Genomic DNA, 27,630 nt, shown 5'->3' with positions numbered 1-27,630 from the left:
TCCCAAGATTGCCCTCCCTCATGAGTTTCTGGTGTGAATCTGTTGATTAAAATGAAGATCTAGCACATTTTCTTTCCAGCCAGGCCTCTCATTTTTGACAAGTGCTTGCCTCCCAAGGTACCAGGGATTGAGTGCGATGGCAGAGAGGGAAAGGGTGTTGAGTCATATGAAAACTATTTATACCATCGTGAAAGTGGAACCATCCTTAGCCCTTTCCCTGCTGTGTCTGTTCAGGTGTAAACCCTCGCGTGAGGTCAGGACGTTTCGTGAAAATTCCTCCCGGTTACGAGCACATGAGGTACAGAGATGCGTACACCTGCCGTATGTACCTCCTGCTGCTTTGGCTTTGGCAGGGCAGCATGGTGAGAAGCTGCATGGGGAGGGACCTCTGACTCACGGCACGCGGACGCTTTGGTCCTAAGAGCCAGCTGCCCTTGGCTTGTGCTGTCTTTTCACCTTTCCGCTCTGTTCCCTGTGGGGTGGCCGTAACCAGCGTCGTACCTGAGCGGTGGGCTGGGCCGGGCCAGGTTTCTGCAGCATCTTTTGTGTTTTGGGGTAGTACCAGCACGATCGCTCTGATGCATACCTTAGCACCTATTATTTATTAAGGCCGAGCGGAGAGAGCAGGGTCGAAGCCCTAAAGCCCTTGTATTCCAAAAGGTAGTGTAAGTGGTTTGTCCTAGGCTTCAGTAGTCACTTGCGTTTAGACAGCATATGTGAATCTGAAGAAATTGCGTACCTGTACCCACATGCACGTGAGACAAAACGCCGTAGAAAGAGTTAATTATTTAGAACCGGATTCCTCTTGATGGACATTACTTGGGCTCTGGAACTTTTCCTAAGCCATATTCCATGGTGATTAAGGCTATCTCCAGTTTTTATTAGGTTGAGCTGAGATGCAGAGTGTGAATTTCAGTTGTCAAGAAAAATGTTAAAAATATCTGCTTGCAGGGACCCGCTGCTGCTTATGACCTCAGCCCCGCTGAGTGGGCCCTGTGTCGGCATCGCCTGTGTGGACGAGACCCACTTCTGAGTCTTATAAGGGCACGGTTTCTAATAAAACCTACTCGGAACACAAGGAATAGAGTCATCTGTGGCGTTTCTCCTAAGCCCTGCCAGGCTCTGGACGTGCGGCTGACGAGCTCGCTTGTCCCATTTTACTTATAGCAGGGAACCCCCCAGGAGTCAGTGTGGAGACGCCAGGACTGGTGGGCGTGCTGGGGGCAGTGTCTGAGCGCTGTGCACAGCCCACCGTGCTTGTGTCGTCGGGCCCAGAGCTGAGCTGCCTGAGTGAAGACCAGTGGCGAGGGGGCTCGTCAGGAGTGTGTATAAGCGGTCAGGAGGAGCCGGGCCACAAGGGGGTGAGGTGGGCCAAATCTGAAGGCATGAATTGTGTTCTCCTCCAAAACCTGTTGGAAGCAGCCTCTCTAGAACATTCTGTCTTAGACGGCCCCGCTCTCGCTCTGCTTGGCAGTCAGTGAGCCACGGTGCCTTCTCCAGGCCCGTGGAAGAGAATATGACGTAGCACTTCTTAATGAGAGTTGTCGATCAATCGCCATGGCTGTGCTGACGGGAACAGCCTGGCACGGGCTTTTAAATGCAGTGGACAAGCACTTAGAGGGTCATTATGTCATACATTTGCCACGGGATTCTTCTAGAACAACAGTGTCTCTGGAACTGATAGCCAAGACCGAGAATGGAATTGTGACCCACGTGTGGGAGGGAGGCTCGGGGGCTGGGAGCTAGGAAGTGCCTGGAGTTGTGTTGGGCGTGTGTTGTGGTCGGACGTTTTCTGTAGCTTGTAAGAATGTATCGTGAGTCCAGACTTTTCACCACGCCTTCCAGGGCCTCTGGACTTTAGCCACGTGTTATGATGTCCCCCAGCTGCTGATAGCCAACAGCTTAGAAGGCACCGTTCTAACTGGAGATTGCTGTCCTCTCTACGCTTTGGGTGTAGTTATAAAAATGGAGTAGTCATTGTGTTGTAGGAAATTAGGAAGATCCAGAAAACATAATGAAAATACGATGTGGGTAAGCATTGGCTGCATTTCTCTGTGGACATATTTAAACTGAGTGGTCTCTTGCCTCCATGAGTATGAGGAAAAAATATATAATGTGTGAAAAGAGAGCCATGGCTGGCACGGCTCAGTGGATTGAGCGCTGGCCTGTGGAGCAGAGGGTGGCCCGTTCAATTTCCAGTGAGGGCACAGGCCTGGGTTGCGAGGCAGGTCCCCATCGGGCGTGCATGAGAGGCAAGCACAGATGGATGTTTCTCTCCCTCTCTTACTCCCTCCCTTCCCCTCTCTCTAAAAATAAATAAATAAAGTATTTGAGGGGAAAAAACAGTCATTTCAACCCTAATTTCAAACCTCTCTACGCCCCAGTATCCCAGTGCTCCTAAAATGTTCTGATGCAGTGCAGCTTCGAATTTCTTCTCTGTTGTTACCCAGACGTTCCAGAGAAGCGCTGTGACGATTGGTTTGCGAGGTGCCTGGGACCTTGCACTGTTTCCTCCTCCTCCGTTCACTCCGTTCCTGGAGCTACTGAGGGCCCGTGTCCCCCTGGTCTTCTCAAAGCCTCTAGGCCGTGTTCTGCTGGACCAGAAAGGATCCACAGTCTTGACCGAGTGCACGACGCTGTCCTAGAGAGAAGCAAGTCAGCATCACCTGAGGCTGCAGATTGGGACTGTCAGGAGCTTTGTGGCCTCAGATTAGTGGCTTTTGCAGTATCACTTGTGTTTCTTTTTCTCCATATCAGGCCATGTGTTATCTTACTAATCTGTGTGTGTAAGAAGGTGGAAGCATCATGGGGCGATGTGCTGTCCTTATGACATACCTACCACGTGTCCCTGTGTGCAAATTGATGGTGACTGTTGAAGTGCATTTTGAACTTGAAAATAACGACCTGTAGGGCTCTGGCTTTGAGGTTCTAACCTAGAATCCTGGCAGTGCTCCAAATTGCTCTAGTAGATAGAAGGAGTTTGGTATACAGTGAGGCTGGACAGGCCACTTTCAGCCAGTGTGCACCTCAAGGCTGTCAGGCAGGAGGAGGAAATCCCCCCTCATTCACAGGAGGGTTATTATCTTGTTGTAGTTAGAGAAGCCATGTCTCAGCTCTTGCAGCCGGGCAGGAGGGGTTCCCTCTTACTGGTGGGAGATCAGCCTTGCACTCAGGTCTCCACCTGACTGGACGAGGCCCACCCCAGTGGGGAGAGCGGTCGGCTTTACTCAGTCCGCCGGTATAAGTGTTAACCTCAGCCAGAAGCACCTTCCCAGGCGCATGTGCAATCATGTTTGGCCAAGTGTCTAGGCACCCTGTGGTCCAGTCCAGTTGGTACACGACGTTACCTACCACACAGTGCCTGCACAGAGACCCCAGACCCTACGCCTGGCAGTCAGGGCTTTATGTGAGTTGGTTGCCCATTAATTCAGTCAGCTATTCACCGAACAAGTACGTGTGCAAAGGCAGAGGAAAACTGAAGTGAAGGACATTTTCCAAAAGGTTTACTGCAGCTGGTCCTCTCTCTAGTGAGATTTCAGGTTGGCACTGGGTTTCCTTCTCTCCAGTCGTCTTCAGTGAATACGGTAGCCTTGCTTTTGAAATCAGGTGGGGAAGTGCGATGTTTTTAAAAAAAGAGAGAAGACCCAACTTAATTCTTAATGTACAGTCCCATGACATTGTGGGCTCTGCCGCCACCTCTTAAGGACTCCCGTGCCCCCTCAGCTGTGTAAACGGACGCGAGGCTCGTCATTTCACAAAGGCGCTCAGCTCAGTCCATGTCTTGCAAGACAGCAGTTCCCTGTCATTGGAGCTGCTCACACTGAGGCTGGGTTTCCAAAGGACTCCGTTGTCTGTTTTACTATGCTTTTCAAAGACGTTTTCATTCTTAGAATTCTTTAGGAAGTTTTGTAGGTAAGCTTTGCTGAATTCCTTGTATGCAAGGCTGTTACAAGCCTTTGTAATTTCTTCATAGTCCTGTCTTCCCGCTCCTGCCCTGTCCCCTGATGCACTGTCAAGTGAAGACTGGCTGGCTCTAAAATGAAGACCCGCTTTGTCTCTTCCTGTAGTGCTCCACCGATACAGACACATCTCGGGGTTGTGGCAGCCGGATATCGGGCCCTGTGGAGGACTGCTGAATGTGGTGGTGAGTCCGAGAGCCTCGCGTGTGAATTCTTTTCTTTTCTTTTCTTTTCTCTTCATGTGTGGTTTCTTGTGAAGTCAGGACTGCTGCCCCATGTGGATGGAACTTAGTGCCTTTTCTACCCGAGGGGCAAGTCAGCTGCTTGCTATATGTCATTGGAGCAATCACAAGGAACCTCTCATCAGTTATTTTTCGCGGCCCTAGGTGGTTCTCTGTAGAGCAGCTTCTCCCCCACCGTGAGGTGTACATGTGCCCTGAACAGGGCCTCCTGAACAGAAACGCTAGGGCCAGGCATGTGCGGTTAATACTTTGCCAGCTCCGGGTAGGCGCCTGGGCCCAGGTGTTGCTGTAGCTGATGTCCCAGTGGAAACAGTCGGGTGCCCCGGGGAGCGCTGGTGTTCTGCCCCTGCTTCCCTTCTCGCTGGCTCAGGCCAGAAGCCCGGTCCGGGAGACCGGCTGCTCGCCATGTAACAGTGGTGGGTCTGCCTCTCAGCGGCCCCGGACAGCCTCAGTGTGGCTCTTCCGAGCGTGGTCCAGACGGGCCACCTGGGGACTCTGGTTGCTCACCGAGTGGGGTTTGCACGGGGATAAGTATGGCTTTATATTCTTTGGTGGGAGCGTTCGTTAAGAAACACACTTTACATATGTTACGTTTGATATCACTGGGCAAAAGCCTTGCTATTAAAGCATTTTCTCAGGGACAACCCAACAGCTCCCAGCGTGGGCGTATGTTTTTCTTTTTAGTCGTGGGATGGGTGGGGGCTGTGGGTGAGAATTGTTTTTCATACTGGCAGTGAGTCATAAAAATGAATAAAAAGAAGCTTCTCAAAGCAGGGGAAATGGATGCCATGACTGAATAACAGCAACTGGCTCTCGTCTCAGACAGGCAGCCACAGGAGTGAGTAAGTTCTCTCCTCCCGGGGCTAGAGCTAGAAGCTGTAGATGTGGGCTCTTCCTGGGCAGGCAGGAGCGACTACAGGGTCCTCCCGACCGGGCTGTCCGTGTCCCTGCACTGAGAATGTGGGTGCATTTGTGCTGAGCGTGTGTGTGGGGACTGCGTGTCCTTTGATCTGAGTTCTGTCCCTTTCTGTCTGTCACTGGTTCAAACACACAAGAATAGCAGGAATGGTAGCATGAACTGCCAATGCCTGCCACCGGGATTCAGCAGTTACTGGTAGTGCGCCAAGTTTGTGGCCTCTGTCTCTGCCCCTTGCCGTTCTGTTCTTAGGAGGTTTCAAGCAAATCCCAGGCCTGTGTTGCTTCATGTGTTCATCCTTCAATGTGGATCTCTACAAATGTGGGTATTTCCCTACATATGCACCACGTTCTTATCACATCTTGCAAAAGTAGCGGTAATTCCTTGACATTACCTGAGACCCTGTGCATATGTAAGGTTCCCCGATAGTCTCAAAACTGCCTTTGACAGCTGGTTCGTTCCAATCGGGACCCAAAGCAGGCCCGCACGCTGTAGTTGTGTGTTTTGCTCGTGATGTCCTGTTGAAATCAGCACCCCGTTTTTTTCTCAGGTCAGTTGCCCTATTTATTGGGCATCACTTAGGAGATTATTCCGCTTCTTCCTCGTGTCGTTTAGCTACCTCCCCTTTCTAAAAGGCTTTCTTGGATTCAGGTCTAACTGCTTTTTTTGCATTTAAAGAGTTCATTTTTCAGCTGTATTGAGATATAATTGACAAAAATGTAAGATTTCTAAGGCACACTGCATGGTCCCACCATCTAGCTACCGGTAGTTAACGTATCCATCATCTCACGTTGAAGTTGTCTTCTCAGTAAATTTCAGTGATCAAATACACTGTTATTAAGTATAGTCTCATTGACTTTTAGAAATATTTATTTATTTTTAGAGAGAAGGGAAGGGAGGGAGAAGGAGAGGGAGAGAAACATCAATGTGTGGTTGCCTTTCACACGCTCCCACCTGGGGACCTGTCCCCCAACCCAGGCCTATGCCCTGACTGCGAATGGAACCGGTGACCCTTTGGTTTGCAGTCGGGCACTCAATCCACTGAGCCACAGTAGCCAGGGCTCACGTTGTTTTTCATTAGATAACGACTCTGTCATGAACAAGCACTTGATGGGCAGGGCCATGCTTGTCCCATTGTGATAGATCAGGGGTATCTTGATGTGTGTTGGCCCTGAGGTGCTCCGTGGGCCTGGAGCATGCAGACGTGGGTGGTCACTGTGAAGAGCTGCGGGTGAGGAACCTCTGCCTTGGTGCCTCAGGTAACCCTCCTGTGGACGTGCGCCCTTGTCCTTCCTACAGGTGGGACGGCTCGTTCATTATCGGTTGGATGTACCTGCCTCCCCATGGCCCTCATGTGGATGACCTACCCTCATGTGGATGACCCCATGCGATTCAAGCCCTGGTTTAGAATTGACCTGACGGAGGGGAAATCGACCCACACGGTGGAGTGCGTGTATGGCCACAGCGGGTCGCACAACGGCCACATCCAGGTGAGTGTGTGCTCGGGCTCCCTTAGGTACGGCAGCCGTGTGCGGGCGAGGGGCCAGGCCTCCTCTGTCTTCCCGGTCTTGGTGCCAGCGAGTTTGCAGCGGTGTCTGTAGCTACAAGCCCGTGTCCGTACAGAGCAGGAGAAATGGGAGGAAACGGGGCTCTACCCCCACTACTTCTGTGTGTTGTTTAGGCTGTGGTGCTGTATGTCACTCCCCAAAGAGTCACTAGTTGGACCTCTCCACTGGTTCTGCATCCAGTTAAAAGCATTTGTTCTTTCCCACCACACCATTCCTCACTGTTGTTTTTTCCATACCCCTGAGGCTACTAAATGATAGCGCCTTTTTCCTGCTCTAAGAATCGCCTTGGAAACACGTAAGCACCTGTCTCCTGGATGCACTGCTCCTCTGAGAAGGAGGTGCACGGTCAGGGTGGTGCCGAGCTCCTCTCTCTGGACTGGTCCCAATTTGTAGGGATGCTGGGCTTCTGTCGATGAGCGGGGTGCACCCAGCAAGAGGGGCTTATTGTCTGGTGGAGATGCCATGAGTGATTTGTTCCCCTCGCTCCTGTGTCGTGAATGCTCAAGATTGTGAGGAAGGACGAGTTCTCCACCAAGTGCAACCAGACGGACCACCACCGGATGTCTGGTGGGAGGCAAGAGGTGAGCCCGTACCCCTTCTGTGCACAGGGACCAGACATGAGGTTGCGTGGCTGGACGTCCTCAGCGTGCCGCCAACAAGAGGGCCCTCTCCTGCGGTTGATCCTCACGTGGCTGGCACAGAGAGTGTGTCTGAGTGACCTCACCTAGATGTGTGTGCACAGGCATAGGATTTTGTTTTCCTGCCAACCCTCAGGGCATATGACGGAAAGGAAAGAGTTTTCACCGGGTCGTTCTCCTTCACCCCTTTGTCAAGAGTGTTTGTGTGCCATGTAGGTTTCTTGTTGGAGGTGAGTTGCAGGGAGATGAGGGGCTATTGTTCCCACAGGTGGACCCGGAGATTGAGATTTTCAGCCCCGGCCGCACAGTGGGTAAACCTGCGTGTCAGTCCCACCAGGAGTTTCCTTGTGCTTCCTTTTGTTTGCACGAGTAATTGTCCCTTATCTTTATGAGTTGTAGTGTTCTGAGGATCTGTGTCATTCTGCCATTGCAAAATATTGCCATTTCTTAAGAAGAACTTGAACTTTTCAAACACAGAAGCCTCATGACAGCTTCTTTGCATTTGTTGGGTGTGCATTTCTCAGCCATTTTTCGAGTCCCTTTAGCATCCTGCTCACGAAGGAACCAGTGAGTGGTCCCGCCCAACCCTTCACGTGGGCTAGACCCTTCATCGGTACAAGAAGCCAGCCTTGTGGAGTCATAAACTGCATCCACAGGGCTTCCCAACTCTCCGACCTGCTTGCATGCGAACTCTAGGTCCAGGATTTCTGCCAGCTCTGTGCACCTTTGAAGGCCAAGTCCAGGCTGTCTGGTGAGCAGCGGTGTGGCTCTCGGGCTGCCCAGGCTGTGTCTCCCTAGCGCAGGCGCTGCCTGGTTTGTCTTCACGGATGATGGCCAAGGCCCCGCCACCACCTTACTGCCCTGCTCCTACCTGTCCAGGTCCCCTACGCGAGGCTTCCAGACACCTGGGAGCTGCAGGGAAGAGCAGAGTTGGGGAAGCAATCACCCAGTTACTAAAACGATGCCTTATCCTCCAACACAAAGCCAGCAGACTCTGGAGGGAAAGGCGCGGGCACAGCCCCACCGGGGAGCCCTCTCCACGCCCATCTCCCAGCCTCCCTCTGTGCTTCGGCATTTCTCACGTAACTGCTGTTACTCCAGAGCTATCTCCCGGTCTCCTCAGAACCGTTCCCAAGACCGAGTCTTAATTCAACACAGCATCCCGTCATCTCGGTATGATGTAATGGGATGTAAGCATGCTGCTGCGGGGGGACATGGGGTTTGTGCTTAACTGTTCGCATTTCTTCTGTTATCCTCTTGACCACGTGCTGGAGTGATGTAACCTATGGGCGCCTCAGTCCTTTTCTGTAAACTAAGACCATGTGGTTACCTGTGGACCCCAACTGACTCCTGAGAGTTGACTAGGATACCACACCAGGAGGATGCCAAGTGTTGTTCCTGCCATGCCACTGTCTGAAGTCCATGAAAAACCTTATGTGGATTTCGGATCATGCAGATCAAAGGGTCAAAGGCCTTGAAGGTGTTCCAGATTCTTGTTGCACGTTGTCGGTTTGATGGTCCTTGTGTACAGCCCACCAGGGCAGGTAAGCCCTACCTCCCATGCTCCGATTGGCTCTGGTATTGGCCTTGGTGGAGGCAAGACCATTTAGCACGTGGACTGTTGAGTTAGCTCTGATTCTGTCACTCACTAGCTGGGTGACTTTGGAAAGCTTTCTCTGCTTTTATAAGTCCCAAGCCTCTGTAGAACAAGGAAAACGTTAGCACTCATCTCCTAGGCCTTTTGTGCAGATTAAGACAGTGTTGTACAATGCTAGCACATGGTTGAGTCGGCCCCAGATATGTCTCATATGTTGTGGGCCCCTGTGTTTTTTCGTATGCATCTACACCTTCTAAGATTATTCTGTAGTAAGCATACGTATTTGGAAGTTCTTGGTTCTGAGTAATTGGGTCTGGTTGGTATAATGACTTTGACCTTTTCCTGCAAAGTAAATAAGACTGTGACTGTTGGCAAGCTGTCTGCGCTTCGGCATTTAGGTCGAGTCTGGTTATTCACCATGGCAACATTGAAATCCTTGTTTATTACATTCACTTGCTTCCATTTTTACCTGTTATTTATCTATTTGATTTATTTTGAAGGGCCTTTCCTCCGGGAGTTGAGCCTTTTCAGTGAAAGGTTTTGACTTTGGTGAAATAATTTTAAAACCGTTCTCTGGTTATTGGTTTCTGTGTTCTAAAAACCTTTGCCTGTCTTCCAGTGACAGAGAATCAGTCTCTCTCCCTCTCTGTCTCTCTCTTGCTGTCTCGTTCTTCGTCTCTCTCACTGAAGTTTGGTAGCTTCACATTCTGTTTAGGTCTGTGACCCAGCTTGAACGATTTTATGCGTATGGTGTGAGGTGGGGATTGTGGATCTTCTTCGTACGCATGTCTAGTTGTTGGGGTACCATTTGTGGAAACGACTTTTCCTTCCCCACCAGGTAGCTCTATCAGCTTTGTCGAAAACCAGCTGACCACATAAATGTGGGTCTGATGCCAAGCTCTCCGTTTAGTTCTATTAATATATTTGTTAGTTCTTATGGTCATGCCACCGTCTTGATTACTGTAGCTCTGTAGTAAGTCATAACACGAACTAGTGTTGTTCCTTGGGCTTTGTTCTTTGGCAAGACTGCGTAGGATGTTTAGGTTCTTTTCATTTCCCTATGAGTTTCAGAATGAGCTTGTTGGTTTCTCCAGAAAAGCTAGCTCGGTGGGATGATGATTGACATGGAACCTTTAGGTCAGTTTGTCGAGAGTTGCAGACTTGATGCTGAGTGTTCCAGTCTGTAGAGACCTCTGACTAGTGTGAGGCCTCTTTAGGATTCTCTCTGCGGTGTTGGGGTTTTCAGAGTGGAGGGCTTGAATATATTTTGTAATATTTATTCCCAAGTCCTGTGGTTTGTTTTATTTTTGGTTATTGTAAATTGGGTTCAAAATTTTTATTTGATAGCTTAGTGCTGCTAGTATATAAACATTCAGTTGATTTTCTATATTGACTTTGTAGTTATAGCAGTAGTTTTGTTCAGCCACCGTAGCAATTTTTGTTCTTTGCCGGACTTTGGGCAGTAACGTAGTAAAGCGGTTGACGGATTGTAGCTCTTTTGTTGTTTTGGCAAGTTGCTTTTGCTTCTGTTTATAGAGCTAATTCTAGCTAATCATTAGAAACACTATTTTGAGTTAGAAACTCCATTCTCTGGATTAGGTTAAATGTGCAGAATCAAGCAATTAAGCGCTAAATATCCTTCCCAGTGTTCGATTCCACAATGAATGAGTGAGTTTTGGGGACTTTTTGGGGACTCGGTGTTTATAAAAGCTCTCTTTTTGTGCATATACTTACTGAACCTACACCATAAGTGTGAAGGCACGTTTGAGAAAGGAAAATCCACCCACAGTCTCTTGACTCCAGCTGTACCCATCACGGTGCTGAGCAGCAACTACAGAAAGCAACTCTGGCTAAGTCAGCCAGCACAGGGTTTAGTGACCGAGTCCTGCTGTGTGTCCTGCTCTCCCAGAAGCCCGAGAACCAGGCTCAGAGGCTTGTGCAGTGTCAAGCGAGCTCAGCCTCCCGTTTCCTGGCTGGGCTCGACGTGAGGTTCATGCGGCTGTTCCCTGGAGCTGTGGGTACGGACTGTGGCCCCAGCCTCACCCGAAGGGACCCCATGTTCCTGCTGCTTCCCCTGAGGTGTGGGCTCGTGTGCTCTGGGAAGGCAGGAGCCAGAGCCCCTCATTTTTCAGTGGTGGCATGCTTCCACAGGAAGGGAGGCCAGGTGCTGGGACACCAAACACATGGCAGAGTGCTATGCTCCTGTCCGGCCCCGTCTTCATTTGTCCACCCGGGTGGGTTCCTTCATCATAGGTGTGCCCAGAGCATCACCCAGAACTACAAAAATGCTGCTTTGTCCACTCAGTATTACAGTGAGCAGCCTCCCCGGGCCCCTGTGTCATGGTGGTTGTCATGACCTGAATTCTCTTGGAAGGAGTTCCGAACGCGGCTGAGGGAAGAATGGGGGCGGACGCTGGAGGACATTTTCCACGAGCACATGCGGGAGCTCGTCCTGGTGACGTTCGTCTGCGCCAGTCAGTACGGGTGAGTGCAGCCCCGCTCTGTGGGAGCATGAGCTCAGTGCCACCCTCTCTGGCTGCTGTGAGCACGGTGCCCATGCCCACCTCCTCACTTGTCCCCCATATGTCTTCCGTCTTATTTATCGTCACCGTCTGCATCCGGATGCTCCAGCAGCCCTGGTGTGTGCGCCTAATCCTTGGGGTTGTTTTCGCACGTCCGTCCTGGAAGGCCTGCTGTCCCACCTCTCTGTCCCTGGAGCCGGTCCCTCCAGCCCCTGTTTAGCTCCTTTGCCATGTTCCCCGTGCAGTCTTGGATTGTTGTCCCAGAGTGCCAGAGCAGGAGTGGCATTCCCTTCCGGTCACTGAGTGCTCCACTGCAGCGCCCCTGGCAGGGACACGGGAGCCCCTGTTAACCGTTTGAGTGCCAACGTCGCTGTGAGCGACGCTGAAAATTTTCCCAAAAGTGCCGTCGCTCCCAGCAACTCTGTTTTCGACGGCTACGAATGTAAATAACAATGGAAGAATTCATATTTTATGTTTTGTTCTCTTTTGTTGTAGTTCAGGTTATGTATTGATATAACTTTTGCTCATGTTGATCGAGATTTCGAACTTTTATGTTTGTTCCAATTCTGACATTAATTCTGATATAATTTTTACTTACATTTTATTTTATTTTGTCTTTTAAAATAATGTATTTATTTGTTTATTTTATTTTGAGAGAGAGAGGGGAAAGGAGAAAGAGAGGGAGGGAAACATCACTGTGTGGTTGCCTCTCACTCGCGCCCCCAACTGGGGACCTGACGTGCAACCCGGGCATGTGCCCTGACTGGGAATCGAACCAGCGGCTCTTGGTTCGCAGGCCGATGCTCAGTCCACTGAGCCACAGCAGCCAGGGCTAATTTTTACTTACATTTCAAATGGTCCTTTTAATTTCATTTATCTTTGCAATAATCGTTGATACTGTGCAGCGTGCGTGATAAGGAAGCTTTTGCTAATGGACATTTTCACTGCTTCACGGTATAGAATTAGCATTCTGTTTCTAAACTGTTTTTCTCTGTTGATATCTATTGATAGAGGTCTCTAGTGTGAATGCTGCTTGTGTCCCTTTCTCTTGTACGCTATGAAGTTTTCTTTTTTCCCCCCAAATTTATGTAATATTTGGCACAGTTCTTGCTTGTTATCCATGTTGCTCTGTGTTTTTTCAAATTATACTCATAGGTTTTATCTTATGGCACATATTATACTTCAAAAGCCATATTGAAGGAAAGAATTTATTTTTTTTCTAAAATAATTGTCGTCACAAAATAATTTTAATGCAGTAAACTTTTTGCTAAATTGTGTCAAAGGACACGGCTTACAAAAGAAGGGGGTATTTACTACATGTCGTGAAATTTTCAGCCCATGAATAATGCTCTTATAGACATTTTCCATCAACTGCATTTCTGAGCAAAATAACATGGCATTTCTCCTACAAACTTTAACAGTGACGCATGGCGCTCAAAGGGTTAAGCCTCATTGGAATCAGAGAAGGTGTGAGGGTGCTGTGCACCTGTGGGTGGGGTGAGCATGGCTCGGGAACATGGGGTGCCCCTGCTCCCCACGGATGTGGCATCCTAGGTCAGCCACACGGCCTGGGCCCCGCGGTGGGGCGGGGAGGTGCGGGCTCTGCACCGCTGCAGCCCCGTGCGGCTCTGCCACGCTCTCCCGTCACCCTCCCCGCAGCAACCGCCTGACCTGCCGCCGCATCTACCTCCCGCCCAGCCACCGGGAGGACCTCATCAGGCCGGGCCTCTTCAAAGGCACCTACGGCAGCCACGGCCCGGAGAGTGTCGTGCTCAGCTTCCATGGGAAGCATGCCAGGGCCACGAAGATCACGGTAAGTCCTCGGGCCACCGGGCGGGTTCAGCCCTGCGTGGATTTGTGAGGCGGGCCTTGGAGCTGCACAACTTGGGCGGCAGGCACCCTGGCTCCTTGGTAGGGCCCAGACTAGAGCACCGCTTCCCCAGGATGTGTTTGGGAATCCAGGTCCTCAGGCCTGACCCAGACGCACCCAAGCTGGGTCTCAGTTCGTCTTTCCCACACAGAGAAAACACTGATGCCCTTGCTCCACCCTGCGGATTCTCACGTAATGGGTGACGGGCTGGGTAAGGCTTCCACAGGCTCCCCGGGTGACCCCAAGGGCTGTGACATTGGAGATCCCTGCGGTGGCGCCAGGAAATGTCCCCCTCCAAAGTCCCCTTCCGGAAATGTCCTTTATCCTGGCTCCTTTCCTTCCCTGTCTCACTTCCGCCCTCCCTTACCAGCCCGCCTGGATTACTCCCACTAAAACCCTGGTCCTCGGCCCTTGCCTCAGGCTCTGGGATGAGGAACCATGGATAAGATAAGGCACGCTGACTGGGTCTTGAGGGTGAGGGAATGTTCCGAGGGGCAGGGCCATCTGAGCTGAGACTTGAAGATGAGTCTCATTATCCTACCAGTGAAGGGTGAGAACAGAATGTCTGGGCAGAGGCACACCGTGTGGAGGCCGCCAGGTGACAGTGCGGGGTGTGCAAGCCACGTAGGAGACTCATGCTTGGGAGGGGACGGCGATAGAAGATGGAGCTGGGGCGAGACAGTGGGGGGTTTTTAGAAGATCACAAGTGCGTCACACTTGTGTTTGGGAAAAGGCGTCATGGCCGAATCGATGGCCTGGGATGCAAGGTGCGAGTGGACAAGGGAGACCCCCTCAGAGGCTACGGCAGACAACGTGGCAGGGGAGGTGCTGTGGAGAACGTGGCGCTTGGGCCTCAGTGGCGGCAGTGGTGATTTTGTTCCAGGTATGGGGGAGGGTTTGGTCCCATCGTTCAGAAATCGGTCCAGATGTGCCCCAGGGCATTGACAGCCACCTGTCTTTAATGCAGTGGCAGCTTTGCTGCAGTGACCCCACCCATCAGGGTGCTGTGTAGTTTATGAGACCTGAGCCGCAGCATTCCCTGCCTGTGTGTGTTTTCTTGAAGCTGGCGCGAGGAGCCACAAGAGGGCGCTGTCTGCAAGTCTTTGGTCTGGCACTTCCTCAGAGGCCAGGACTGGAAGCTGCTGCTCCATGGCCCAGCTTGGCCTCGACTTTACCTGCTGTCTGCTGTGGCTGCGGACTGCTGTCTCCAGGTAACGCCCTGACCTCTGAGACCTTCTGGGCAGAATGTGTTCCAAACAGTTGTGAAGGGGTTTTGGGAAAGTTGTTCCCGTGATCCGTGGCACCTCGGTCTCCAGTCTGGTAGCACAAAGAAACATCTACCCCCCTCTTCTCTTTTTTCCTGCTACTCTCTTTATCCCTTCTCTGTGCCTTACTATTTACTGAGCAAGTACCGTGTAATACAGCTCCATCCGGGAAAACTTTCTACAGTGGCATATTCTAGATCAGTACCTTTCAGTAGAGGAGCCAAAAGGCACATGTGGCTATTGAGCACATGAAATGTGGTCACTGCACTTGAGGTTCTGAATTTTGATATTTGTACCCTTGATTTTAACTGTGAACGGCCATGTGCGTGCCCTGGCTGAGAGGCTCAGTTGCTTAGAGTGGCGTTCCTGTGTGCCTAAGTTGTGGGTCCGATCCCCCATCAGGGCGCATCCAAGAAGCAGCCGGTGAATACATAAATAGGTGGAACAACGATCCACGTTGATATCACTCATTCTCTCCCCAAGGTTAATAAAAAGAAAACTTTATTTTAATGAAATAAACAGATACCCAGCCGTGTGCGCTGAGCCGCTAACACACTGGGCAGCGAAACCACAGCCCTGTGGCTGCTGCTCTTGACCCGCCCTCCCTGCTGGCTCACATGACAGCACCATGGGACCCAAGCGAGGCCTCAGGACCCTGGTCACAGTAGTAGCTCGAGACATGCTCATCAGCTTCTTGCCTTTGAAGGCTTTTTAGTGTGAGCGCGCGGACAATGGCTTCCGTGTCTGCCTCATCTTCAGCTTGAGCTCTCAGTAGGTGCCAGGTACCCTGCAGGCTCACAAGTGCTCCCCAGGTGGGGTGGCCACTCATGCGAGTGCAGGGTGGAGACCCAGGCCCCAGGAGTGTGGCAACCTGTCCGCCTCCCTTCCCACAGAGCCAGGCCAGCTCCCAGGGAGCACAGTGAGCTCGAGGCCACTCCCTGCAGGCCTTGCCTCTCCTCTGGGAAACAACGTGTCTGGTTTCCTGAGAAGAGGAGCCTGTCTGGTGGCTGTTCAGGGACCGGAGACAAGACATCATTGGAGGAAAACCATCCTTTGGAAAGAGCATGCTGGAGAACGTGAGCCGAGCTGCTGCCGCGGGTGAAAGCAGCCTCAGTGAATGAACCGCGAATGTGACTGAGAAGCACCCGGAGGAATGCCTGCTGCACCGAGCCGGAGACTCTGCTGTGAGAGAATGTCAAAGAGACCGTCCAATGCACCGAGGACTGCGTGAGCCACCTCACCGAGAAGTGGTAGTGGCGTGGCGCCCCTTAGGGGATGTTGGGAGAAGGCCGGTGAAATGAGATAGGCTCCCAAGAGGCCGCCCACTTCTCAGATGGGAAGAATCCCAGCTCTGCCCAGCAGAGGGTCGGTGCATTCTGAACCAAGGCCAGGGATGGGCAGTGCTGGCCCAGAGGGGCTGGTTCCCGTGGTTTCTCCCCAGCCTGGGGTCTGAGACACCAACCTGGTGCCGAGGACAGTGTGCTCGAAGGATGTCCCAGTCAGGCCAGCGCAGGCCAGGGGCAGGCGGCCTTCCTGCTCTCCAGGCTGTCGCCTTCCTGCCACAGCAGCGGAAAGTTTGAAGACAAGAGAAAGAGAGTGGAGCCGGGAGCGGGGAGTGGCCCTGCCACACCCAGGAGTGCGTTTCATGCCCTGTTTCATAAAGAACTCTATTCCGCAAAGCTATCGTTTAGAATGGAAGGGCAGGGGAAGTGCTTTTGGGACAAGGTAAAGCTAAAGGAGTTCCGGCACATGCCTGGCTGTGTGCCTGGTGGGTGTGCTTCAGACGTGTGGCAGGGTGACGGAGAGGGATGGGGTCGACGATCATGGGCGGTGCAGTTAAATGTGTCGGGTTTCCTCCAGGGTCCACAGATGATTCCGTCTGCACCCGTGGGGACACAGCCCTCCCTCCGTTCACACCTACCTTAGCCTTCGGGGTCTGAGAAAGGAGGGCACGGTCTCGCCGCCACACCCAGAGCTGGGGATCGAAGGCCTGGATCTGGAAAGACAAAGAGTCCCTGAAAAGGTGAGGGCTCTCCATGTGGACCCACGACCCTCCCCATGTCCGGCCCCCCCGTCTCTCTCACCCCCCAGTCCCAGCTGTGAGGCCCAGGACCCCTTCCCTCTGCAGCCCGGCACCGCCCTCCACCAGAGCCCCGCCGCCCAACTACCTCTTCACACTCCTCCTTGGTGACCCATGCCCTGTAGCCCATGGAGCGGAAGAATTCAAACCGCTGCTTCTGGAACATGGGACGCCAGGCGCGGTTGTTGTTCCCGTAGAGGAAGAAAAAGATGGCCTCTTTAGGGGCGCAGCGGCCCTCTTCCATGTCAATGGCGAGGTAGCTGAGGAAGGCCATCAGGGTGTCAGCTGAGAGCAGACGGAGAGGGGCCCTGCCTGCAGTCAGCTTCCCAGAGAGGACGCAGGCAGGACGGCCTTCACACAGGACCCGCAGGAGCCCCATGCAGGGTCGCAGAGCGCCTCCCAGGCACAAGAAGCCCCTGCTGAGCAGGCAGCTGAAGGGCCCCTCTCCTACCTTGACGATGCAGATACAGTGAACTGAGTGGGGAAGCCCACCCCCTTCGTTGACCCTGCCGTGCGCGCGCACACCCGTCTCCCTGTCGTGTGAGCCCCTGGACAGCTCCTGCGGGCAGGAGCCGACTGGCCCATCTCAGTCCTCACGGTTTCCTACCAAGTGACTGAGGCAGGACTGGGTTCCTTGGCGCATTCCCTCAGGGGCCCTTCTGAATGCTCCCATCCTCACACTCCCTGGCCCTGGAGGTGCACTTTGTAAGGTTTCATAGGACGAATGACCGAACGCTTTGTGTCCTGGTCAAGTGCAAAACTGATGCCCTCAGAGACTCAATGTCATACAGATTGTGCGACAGGAAGAGGAGGGTGCCGAGTGTTTTAAGAACCCGTTGATATATATGTGCTTTTTGTTTGTTTGTTTATTTAAATTAGCAATGCTTTTCCTTTGCTACCGGGGTGCAGAAGTGAGGAGGTCCGACGATTTTGGCGTTTGAGTTAGTTTCAGAGGAGATTGTGTCTTTCAGTTACATGCGTGTAAAAATACCGCGACCGAAAGCACAATATACAGTCAGGGAAGGGTGTTGGGAAGAGCAGCGAAACAAAGAGGGGAGTGTCCGGGTGGTCACCGGGTTTGATGGAGGGTGCAGAGAGAGCTGATTTCACAGCGAGAACTCTGGCCTCGGTTGAGAACAACATGAGCCAGTGGACTTGTTGGGTGGGGGGGTGGGGAAGTGGTTAGAGCTGTGTTTCGAAGTCCATTCCGGGAGGTTGGTAAGGAAGAGCCCTGGGTCTTACTGTTTGTTCTCCTCCCCCGAGGAGATGTGCATTGATTCAGAGAGAGGGAGAGACATTGACGTGAGCGAGAAACCCGGATCGGTCGCCTCCTTCAGGAGCCCTGACCGCGACCGAACCCGCAACACTTCGGTGGACCGCACGGCACTCGAAACAGCCGAACAGGCCGGCCCGGGACCCGGGGCGAGTATTCACAATCGATCTGTGGTATGTGACGGGGGCCTGCACTGAGGAGAAGGACCGTGACATGTGGTGTCGTCGAGAGGTGTGGCGGGATGTGGGGGAGAAGACTTAGGAACGGTTCGTCTCAAGCCTGTTTACTCAGGGGAAGGGTGGTGTGAAATGTTTGTGAGGACCTGATGTTTTCTTGTGGTTTCTTCAGTCTTGTAACGGACCTTGGTGTTGTTGGGTCTTCCTAAGAACAGTGTAAGACACGCTGTAGTCCAGTCCTATCAAGTTCATCCCCAGTGTACACGGTAGAAATGGGGTGGAAAGCAGGTGAGAGGTCGGAGACCCGCTCGTGTCCCCGCGCTCCCCAGAGGATGAAAGTGACTGATGGGGTTCAGCACGGTACTCACAGGGCCAGGAAGAAGTGGATGCGCCGGTACTGCCAGGAGAACAGGACGGCGCGGCTCAAATAGGCCAGGGCCATTGAGAGCAGGTACTGGTGGGAAGAGGAGGAAGACACACACGAGGACTCACATTGTGAAAGAGGAGGAAGAGCGGGACAAGGGAAAGGCTGATGCTCCCGGCATGGCAGGCGCCTAGGGTGTCAGAGATGCTCTGTGTTTGGGCCGGCCGGCATCGGGAGGGTCTCTGAGAAGCTGGAGCGAAGGGGAGTCCCCAAGAGCTGAGAGAAGAGGGACAAGCCTTGGGCTCAGGTCCCAGAAGAGCCGGGGCAGAGGCAGGGTTGCCGTCCGCACTGCGAGAAACGCCTAGGTCCCCGAAGGCAGGTTGGAGGGGGAACTGTGGGCTCAGGAAACTGCCGCCTGATCCGAGGGTCGATGGTGGAGCAGGAACCCCTCTCACCTTATCTGAGATTCTCAGCTGCGCGTCCCACTCAAGGAAACGTTTGATGACAGGGTCCTCTGTGAAGAGAGGGCAAGTGTGAGCCTGATGACAGCAACGGAGTTTCCGTGGGAGCGTACCGGGCTCAAGAGGGGAAGCGTGCCGCTCTGGGGGAAGGTTGAGGAGCGGGGCGAAGGGTGAGGCTGCCAGGAAGAGGGATAGAGGAGATCGTTCCCTGGGAAAGGAAGCAGGGGTGTCACCACCCTCACCCACCCAGTCCCGGGGGACCGAGCGACACGTAGGGTGGCAGCAGCTTATCTGCGTGACTGAGATCTTAGCGACTCAGTGCTGCTCCCCCATCACGCATGAATGCACCCCTGCTCATTCATGCCAGAGCCATTCCGTCCTTTGTCTGTTGACAGTCACATCAGGGCGTGAAGTTGGCCTCCTTCTCTCCCCTTACACACGTGAAGGTATTTAGATTCAAACGGCCAGTGAGAGCCAAGAAGTCTCCGAGGGTACAATACTCACAGGCCACGTGATTCCCAGTGCAAACCCTCCTCAAGTCTAGCCTAATCTAAGGGTCCCCACTGAGACTCGATAGGGAGCCCACCTAGGAAGGAGAGCCCACCAACCAGCAGGGAGTTCTTTTCTGTTGGAAAAGTATAGTTGTTCAAAGTTGTGACTTAAGAGTAGGCTAGGAGGGGGCTCTCCAGGGTATCTGCTTACTGAGAAGCCTGGCAAAGGCCTCCTGGTGTTCTCTCTGGACCGTTGTACCGCGCTTCCTTTTCAGGGTCATTTTGAGACCGTCCCGGTCCTCCACGAGCCAGGTGTTGTTAGGCGCGGGGACGGTCTCCTCCTGTGCCTCCCGCCTCGCTGCTCGCCCCCTCTTCCTCTTTGCCGTGGTGGTCTGAGCAGGGCGGTTGGAATCCACAGAGGGGCCTGAGTAAAGAACCCAGGGCGCAATATAAGGCTTTTGCCTTTGGAATTGAGCTACTGGTCACCGAAACCTGGCCCCCTCTCCACCCCACTGACGCCCCCACCCCCTACAAACCGACCCCTCCCTTCTCTCCAGTCTCATAGACTACTGGCCTTCTCCCCGGCCGTCTTTTCATCTTCCTGCTTTGGCGGTGTCCCCGTCTCCGCCCAGCCCACCCCCAAGTTGACCTTGCTGTTTTCTCTGTCTGTGTCCTCAAAAATCTTCCTTGTTTGAGGTAGGTTCTCCCATTGGGCGGGAACGAAAGAACTGTCATGGTTTCTTCCCTTCCTGTCTCTCATTTTGAATCTCAACTCCTAAGCTCCTTGCTTGCCTCCCAGGCCGTCCTTTCATGCGGATATTCCGGTCCACAGCTCCCGAAGTCTCCTCCACGTTGTGACGCTCTGAACCCCTCCTCTCTTTCCCACCCACCCTACTCAGGTACCCCTTCCTCCGTAATGGCAACCCTGTCGTACCCCTCATCCCCCTGTTTCCTCTCCTGATGGTCCTGCCTTCACCCGAGTCACTCTTAGCACCAGGGGGCACCGTGAGGGCCAGGGGTGAGGCTGCCCAGAACACAGGGGTGCAGGGGATCCTTCCCTGGGAAAGGAAGCAAGGGTGGCACCACCCTCACCCACCCAGCCCCGGGGGACCGAGCCACACGTAGGGTGGCAGCAGCATATCTGCGTGACTCAGATCTTAGCGAATCAGTGCTGCTCCCCCATCGCGCATGATGGCACCCCTGCTGACGCCACTGCGTCGTTTCTCTGTCGACAGTCACATCAGGGCGTGAAGATGGCCTCCTTCTCTCCCCTTACACACGTGAAGGACTTTAGATTCAAAAGGCCAGTGAGAGCTAAGAAGTCTCCGAGGGTACAATACTCACAGGCCACGTCATTCCCAGTGCAAACCCTTCTCAAGTCTAACCTAATCCTGTGTCACTTCTAAGTGTCCCCGGTGAGAATCGATAGGGAGCCCTCCTGGGAAAGGGAGCGCACCAACTAGCAGGGAGTTCTTTTGTGTTGGAAAAGTATAGTTATTCAAAGTGGTTTCTTAAGAGTAGGCTAGGAGGGTGCCCTCCAAGGTATCTGCTTACTGTGCAGCCTGGCAACAGCCTCGTGGTGTTCTCTCTGCACCGTTGCCACGCGCGTTCTTTTGAATGTCATTTTGAGACCGTCCCCGTCCTCCACGAGCCAGGTGTTGTTAGGCGCGGGGACGGTCTCCTCTTGTGCCCCCCGCCTCTCTGCTCGCCCCCTCTTCCGCTTTGCTGCGGTTGTCCGAGCAGCGGTGGTGGATTCCACACAGGTGCCTGAGTTAAGAACCCAGGCCAGGGTACGATATAAGGCTTTTTTTGCCTTTGAAATTCAGCTATTGGTCACCAAAACCCGACCTCGTTTCCACCCCACCTCTCCCCCTGTCCCTAGAAACCAACCCCTCCATTCTTTCTTGTCTCATAGGCTACCGGCCTTCTCCCCTGCCATCTTTTCATCTTCCTCCTTTGGTGAATCCAATACTCCGCCCCTCCACCGCCCCCCATGTTCACCTTTCTGTTATTCTTCTGTGTCCTCAAAGGTCTTCCTCGTTTGAGAGGATTTCCCCCATTGAAGGGGGACAAAAGGACCGTCCTTGTTTCTTCCCTTCCCTTCTCTCATCTTTGAAACTCATCTCCTATCCCTCCTTGCTTGCCTCCCAGGCTGTCCTTTCATGGGGATCTCCTGGTCCCCAGCTCCTGTCATCTCCTGTAATCCGGTGGTGCTCTGAATCTCTCCTTTCTTTCACACACAGCCTGCTCAGGGCCCCCTTCCTCCTTAATGTCAACCGTGCCAAATCCCGCCGCCCCCCGTTTCCTCACCTGATTGTCCTGCGTTCCCCCGAGTAACTCTGAGCTCCATCGGGCTCCCTGAGGTGCTCGGCTCTGGGCCAAGGTGGTCACAGTTGGCACTTGAGTCAGTGTCAGCCATGGCTCCTTGTTCTCCTTCCGTAAATGTGGGCGATCACAGAAGTAGTTGCCCACCTGGGCTGCCTAGCGCCACGGAATGGATCCTCCCAATCAGGAGGTTCGGAAGCCTCTGATGTCATCGGTTATTCCCACCCGGCCACCAGTTTGAAAGACTCAAACACACATATGTACCTGCCATACATAGAATCCATGTAAGTGCCACGCATGCACTTACTTCTCCTGACAGTCAGGGTAAACAGTGTCTCCTGCTGCTGACCCTACAAGCTCAGACCAGCCTCCAGAGCTGTCCTCCAGTGTCAGCATCGCTCTTTACCTCGTCCCCAGCCAGTGCGCTGTTGTCTCCATTCTGAGCTTGAACTGGGTTGGCAGGTCTTCTCTCCCATTTCCATTTCAGAGTGTTGCCTGGCGGGAGAGGGAGGTAAAGCAAAAATACTGAGACCTTTCAAGAGCGGGGTAAAAGTGTAAAAAAGTCCCTGGGTCCGTGGCCCTGCCAAGTGACAATTTAGTTTCAAACGGCGAATTTGGTGCGCTGACCTGCGTGGCTCGTTGCATTGAGCATTGATCCTGCAAGCGACAGTTTCACCCGTGTGATTCCCGGTCAGGGCACCTGCCTGGGTCGCAGGCTGGTCCCCGTCTGGGGCCCTGTGCAAGCGGTCTTTGCCCTTCTCACACATCGGTTTCTCTCCCTGTCTTCCTCTGTTTCTCTCTTCCCAGCTCTTCCCTTGTACAATATTGAATGAGTTGATCTTATTAAAATAATCAGTTGAGCGCGGTACAGGCACTTTGGAAAACGACAAGCACAGCACCAGCAAACACAGGTTTTGGCGAAGCTCGATGTCTCAGGAAACGATGTTCAGGATTTGGAAGCAGGGGAAACGCATCCTCAACCCTCAGGCAGCTTTCATTCCAAGAGACGTTGTGAGAACCTAAAATCCTAGAAAGCCGCACATACGCTCACATGCTTCAGACGGTGTCTACGATTTGAGGGAGTCCATGAAGCACCCAAAGCCTGCCCCTCAAGTCCAGGGAAGGAACTCTCGTCCACATATCCACGTTTTCAGCCTGTGTTTCACTCTTGAGTCAGACATTTCACTACCGCTCAGGTACCCTATGAATGAAATGTCACCCACACAGGAAGACTTAAGTGGAAAGGTCTCCAGTTGAAGACAGAACAGAATGTTCCCTGTGCAGGTGGGGAGGGCAGATGCAGAAAAGGTACCGACCAACCCGTTACGCCGCAGGGTCAGCGGATGCTGTTTCTGAACCACCTGCCAGCCTCACAGCTCTCCTGTTTTCCTGGGCACGGAACCCTTTACTTCCTTTTGTTTATCCTCCCTCCCTCCCTCCCTTGCTTTCTTATTGTGGTGAAATAACATACTCAGTTTACCGTTTTAACCACAACAGAGGTTAAATTCGCGGGTATCGAACGCATGCACCTTGTGCTACAGTCACCGCCGTCCGTCCGCAGAACTTTGTCGTCTTCCCAAACTGAGACTCTGCACCCAACAAAGATGAACTTTTATCCGTCTCCCCCGGTCCTGGTAGCCAGCCACCCTTGCGCCTCCTGTCCGTAGGAGCTTGACTACTGTAGGGAACCCGTATCGGTGGAATCCTATAGTGTCTGTACATTTATTTCAGGCTTATTTTGTCAGCGTAAGGATTCAAGGTTCATGCATGTTGTTGCATGCGCCAGAATTTCCTTCTTTTTATAGGATGGATGATATCGATTATAGAAACCGTATCTTGTTGCTGCATCCATGGGCTGATGGACACTCGGGTTGTTTCCACCCTTGGGCCGTGAGTCGTGCTTCTGATCCATCATTTGAACACTTGGATGAGACAGTCAGGATGTACCCGAAGTTGTATTTTTTATTTGTTCACGTCCATGTTTCTAATCTGCTTGTACCAACCGTGAGTGAAGTCCCATCAATTCTTCCAGAAAACGGTATGGCAGTTCCTCAACATTCTATGACGTAGCAATTCCAGGTCTGGGAATTTCTTGGAAGGAAATGAAAGGAGAACTTGGAAGAGCTATGTGCACCTCCCGGTTTGTTGCAGCATTATTCAGCAGAGCCGAGGTGTGGAAAGAACCTGGGTCCGTCAGTGGATGAGCGGGTACAGAAGACGTGAGATGACCTTTTAAAGTGGCACGTTACTCAAGTAGGAGAAGGAACGGAATGCAGCCATCTGGGACAGTGGGGATAGAGGCCTCGAGGGGGTTACGTGAAGTGAAAGAAACCAGACAGAGGAAGCAAATCCTCTGCCTTCTAGCAGTTCATTTCTGGTTTTTTGTGACTTGTTCACTGTAATGCTTAGCGAGGCAGAGAAAAAACAGATTCTGCGTGGTATCATTAATATGTGTAATGTAAAAGAGAAGGAAAAAACCCAACTCATAGTAAGAGACAGTGACATAGAGGATGGCTGTGGGTGAGGGCATAGAGAATGGCTGGTAAGACCTTGAAACTTCCAATTATGAGATGAATGCGGTCTGAGGATCTTCCGTCCCACACAGCGGCTACGGGCGATCACACCCTTGTTGAGTGTTGCTGAAACTGGCCCAGGGAGGAGAACTGAAGGGTTCCCACCAAAAGTAACGGCAACAACAGCAACCACACAAGGTACGTACGTGAGGTGCTGGATACGTTTCCGGAGGAGGAGAATCCTTTCACAATGTACGCAGACACCAAATCACCATGATGTACACTTTAACTACCGTTTCATGCCCTTGCTATTCTTCGATGAAGCTGCAAGGTAAACAGTCTGTGCATCGGCAGTGCAGGGATTGCATGTCTCTTGGATGCGGTCGTGAACTTTCCAGGGTGGACGCGGTCTCATCGATCAGCCGCGCATTCAGAGGATCCTCTGCGGCTTTCAAAGCCAAGTTGTCCCAAGAGTCCCCGCCGATGGGGAGGGCACGGCCACATGTCGACCTGTGTCCCATCGCTGTACATAGTGAACCCTTAGAAAGCAACTTTGAGTTGGAGAAGACCGATTGACAAGCCTTGAAATCAGGTGCCAGTTATCTTACTAGAATTGATGCACTGAAGAGAAAAAGCGAACAGAAGGGAACACAGGCAACGAATGAGATAATGAAAGGCGGGAAAGGTTTCGTCAAGGACAGTGTAAAAACAGATGAAAGGGTGAATGGAAGTGAAAGATTTGAAGCATAAAAGTAAAAAGTGTCTCCGTGACAGAAAATAAAAATTAAACAGTTAAGATAAGAAGGTGGATGACAGGCTCGCGCGAGGGAGCTCACTCACCCGCTCGATCAGGGCTGCGGCCGAAGGAGGGTGAGGTGAACTAGAGGTGCTTTGGGGAAGTTTTGGCCGCTGTTTTTGGAGAACGAGCTGGGGAGCAGTGGACCGGATCCCAGTGCGGACTCATCCCCGGTGCTACGGGGGGAATCTCTTAAGCAGACTACTCCCCTCCAAGTGGCATCAGCCGGAGGGTGTGCAGTAGCCCATCCCAGAGAAATGCCTCGGCCCCGCCCCCCATGGGATCAAGCCTGACTGCCCATTAAACAGCGACTAGAGCAACAAACAGCCATAAGAGGCAGTCACCGACAGTGGGACGCTAGTGGGCTCAAATAGCCTGCCTAGATCCGGCCTGGCACATCAGGGGTGGGTCCAGAAAGAGAGTGAAGTGGAAGAAAAACAACAGCAGCTGCTGCAGAGACCAATGCCACTGAGATCTTCTACAGGACGTTTCTGTCCCCTGCTCTCTCTGTCCTCATTAATACCGGCCTATTTGCAGTTGGTACAGTGATTGTGGGTGGGGGATATCTTTGTGAGTGTGAGACTGTTGCCTGCACATGTGGCTTTGCTGTAGCAGCAGCTCAACAACTGTCTACAAGCAGGGTGGGTGGAGTGACTCTCAGTCAGCTGATTGGAGGGAAGGACCCACCAAAGAGCAGCACCACAACAAGCAAAATGAAAACAATACCAGAGTCCAAACAAAAAGGCATAAAGGGCATCCGAAGAGCATCAAGTTCAGGAGATTAAGGAGCCTGGACCATTGAATTCCACAAGATTCCTACCACAGAAGGTCACAGAACAAAGGTGGGAAATAAAAGCAGATCAACCTAAGAAGCAGAAACTAACAAGAAGAGCCACCTGAAGTGCAGAGACAAAACAACACCCTGTCGAAAGGAAAGGAGGAATTCCCAGAAGGAGAGAGAGAGAGAGAGATGAAATAGAGGTGAGCAAACTCTCAGACATGGAACTCAAAACGATGGTAATGCGGAGGCTCAATGAAGTCAGCAAACTCAGAGAAAACTACAATCACCGAACTCCAGGGGAACTACAAAGAAGTCCAGGGAAAGTACAAAGGACTCCAGGGAAACCAAAGCAACTCACTGAGAACTACACCAGCGTTAAAAAGGACATAGAGGCTATCATTAAGAGCCAGGAAGAAATGAAGAGTACAATTTCTGAATTGAAGAGCACAGTAGAGGGAATCCAAAGCAGGCTAAATGAAGCAGAGGATCGGATCGATGAGCTAGAGGAGAACGTCGAAAACAATTCCCAGACAATGCGACAAAATGAAAAAAGATGGAAAAAGAATGAAGAGGGTTTAAGAGAGCTGCAGGACAGCATGAGGCGTAATAATATCTGTATCATAGGGATAGCAGAAGGAGAAGATGAGCAAGGGCTAGAAAATGTGGTTGATAAAGTAATGACAGAAAACTTCCCGAACGTGAGGAGAGAAAAAGGTCTCAGAAGTACAGAAAGCACAGTGTCCCAATGAAGAGGAACCCAAGGAGGCCCACTCCAAGGCACATCATAATTAAAATGGCAACGTTCAAAGACAAAGAGAGAATCCTAAAGGCAGCAAGAGAAAAACAGCAAATGACATACAAGGGAGCCCTGATGAGTCAGTCCACTGATTTCTCAACAGAAACACTGCAAGCCAGAAGGCAATGGCAAAAAGTATTTCAAGCAATGAAAAGCAGAGGCCTCCAACCAAGACGACTGTACCCAGCAAGGCTCTCTCTCAAAATGGAAGGTGAAGTAAGGAGTTTCCCAGAGCAAGGAAGACTCAAAGAATACATCTCCACCAAACCAGCATTGCAAGACATGCTAAAGGGGATGCTTTAAGAAGGAGAAGAAACAGAGAGAGAGGAATGCAGGAACAAAGTGAAAAAGTTACAGTGAGAAATACCTATCAATAATAACCTTAAATGTAAATGAGTTCAATGCTGCAATCAAAAGACATGGGGTAGTGGAATGGATACGAAAACGTGGCCCACGTAAATGCTGTCTACAAGAGGCACACCTCAAAACAAAAGACCTACACACACTGAAAGTGAAGGAATGGGAAGAAGGATTTTAAGCAAATGGACAGGAAAAAAAAAAAAAAAAAGCTGGGGTAGCAATACTCACATCACACAAAATAGATTTCACAACAAAGGCCATTAGAAAGAGACAAAGACGGACATTTCATAATACTTAAGGGAACAATCCATCAAGAAGACATAACCCTTGTAAACATATATGCACCTAAAATAGGAACACCCAAATATATCAGGAAAATCTTAAAGACCACAAGAAGGACATCGACAGCAACGCGCTCACAGTAGCGGACTTTAACATCCCATTGTCAACAATGGACAGATTTTCGAAGCAAAGGAACACCAAGGATATTGAGGCATTGAACTACACTCTAGGTCAAATGGACTTAATTTGTATATGTAGAACTTTTCACCCCAAAGAAGCAAAATATACATTCTTTTCAAGTGCACATGGAACATTTTCGAAGCTAGACCATGTAGTAGGACAGAAAACAGGCCTC

The 27,630-nt window shown here is 51.9% G+C and overlaps 1 protein-coding gene and 1 pseudogene across 1 annotated transcript; one reads left to right on the top strand and one right to left on the bottom strand.

Annotated features, from left to right (window-relative positions):
* Positions 1-27,630, top strand: part of LOC149994358 (F-box only protein 31-like) — a 93,155-nt pseudogene that overhangs the window by 3,740 nt on the left and 61,785 nt on the right.
* Positions 14,005-21,841, bottom strand: LOC149994359 (speedy protein E4-like). The gene is made up of 7 exons (XM_090260869.1): positions 21,733-21,841; positions 19,634-19,846; positions 18,926-18,984; positions 18,475-18,560; positions 16,746-16,917; positions 16,499-16,573; positions 14,005-14,067 (listed from the first exon to the last, which is right to left on the bottom strand). The coding sequence occupies exons 1-7, from the start codon at positions 21,839-21,841 to the stop codon at positions 14,005-14,007; spliced, it is 777 nt and encodes a 258-aa protein (XP_090116995.1).

Source organism: Furipterus horrens, unplaced genomic scaffold (genome assembly GCF_987537825.1).
Source record: "Furipterus horrens unplaced genomic scaffold, mFurHor1.1.pri manual_scaffold_13, whole genome shotgun sequence".
NCBI classification, from domain to species: domain Eukaryota; kingdom Metazoa; phylum Chordata; class Mammalia; order Chiroptera; family Furipteridae; genus Furipterus; species Furipterus horrens.
Note: the sequence above shows the minus strand (reverse complement) of the source record. Positions and strands in the feature narration are given on the sequence as shown.

What these genes read in the sequence shown, in the direction of transcription:
- LOC149994359 (XM_090260869.1), bottom strand. Translation starts at nt 21,841, where the DNA reads ATGGCTGACACTGACTCAAGTGCCAACTGTGACCACCTTGGCCCAGAG. An exon ending in AGCTGAGAATCTCAGATAAG is followed by an intron (nt 18,561 to 18,925) that starts GTGAGAGGGGTT and finishes TCTTCCCACCAG; the next exon opens with TACCTGCTCTCAATGGCCCT. An exon ending in ATCCACTTCTTCCTGGCCCT is followed by an intron (nt 16,918 to 18,474) that starts GTGAGTACCGTG and finishes GGCCTTCCTCAG; the next exon opens with CTACCTCGCCATTGACATGG.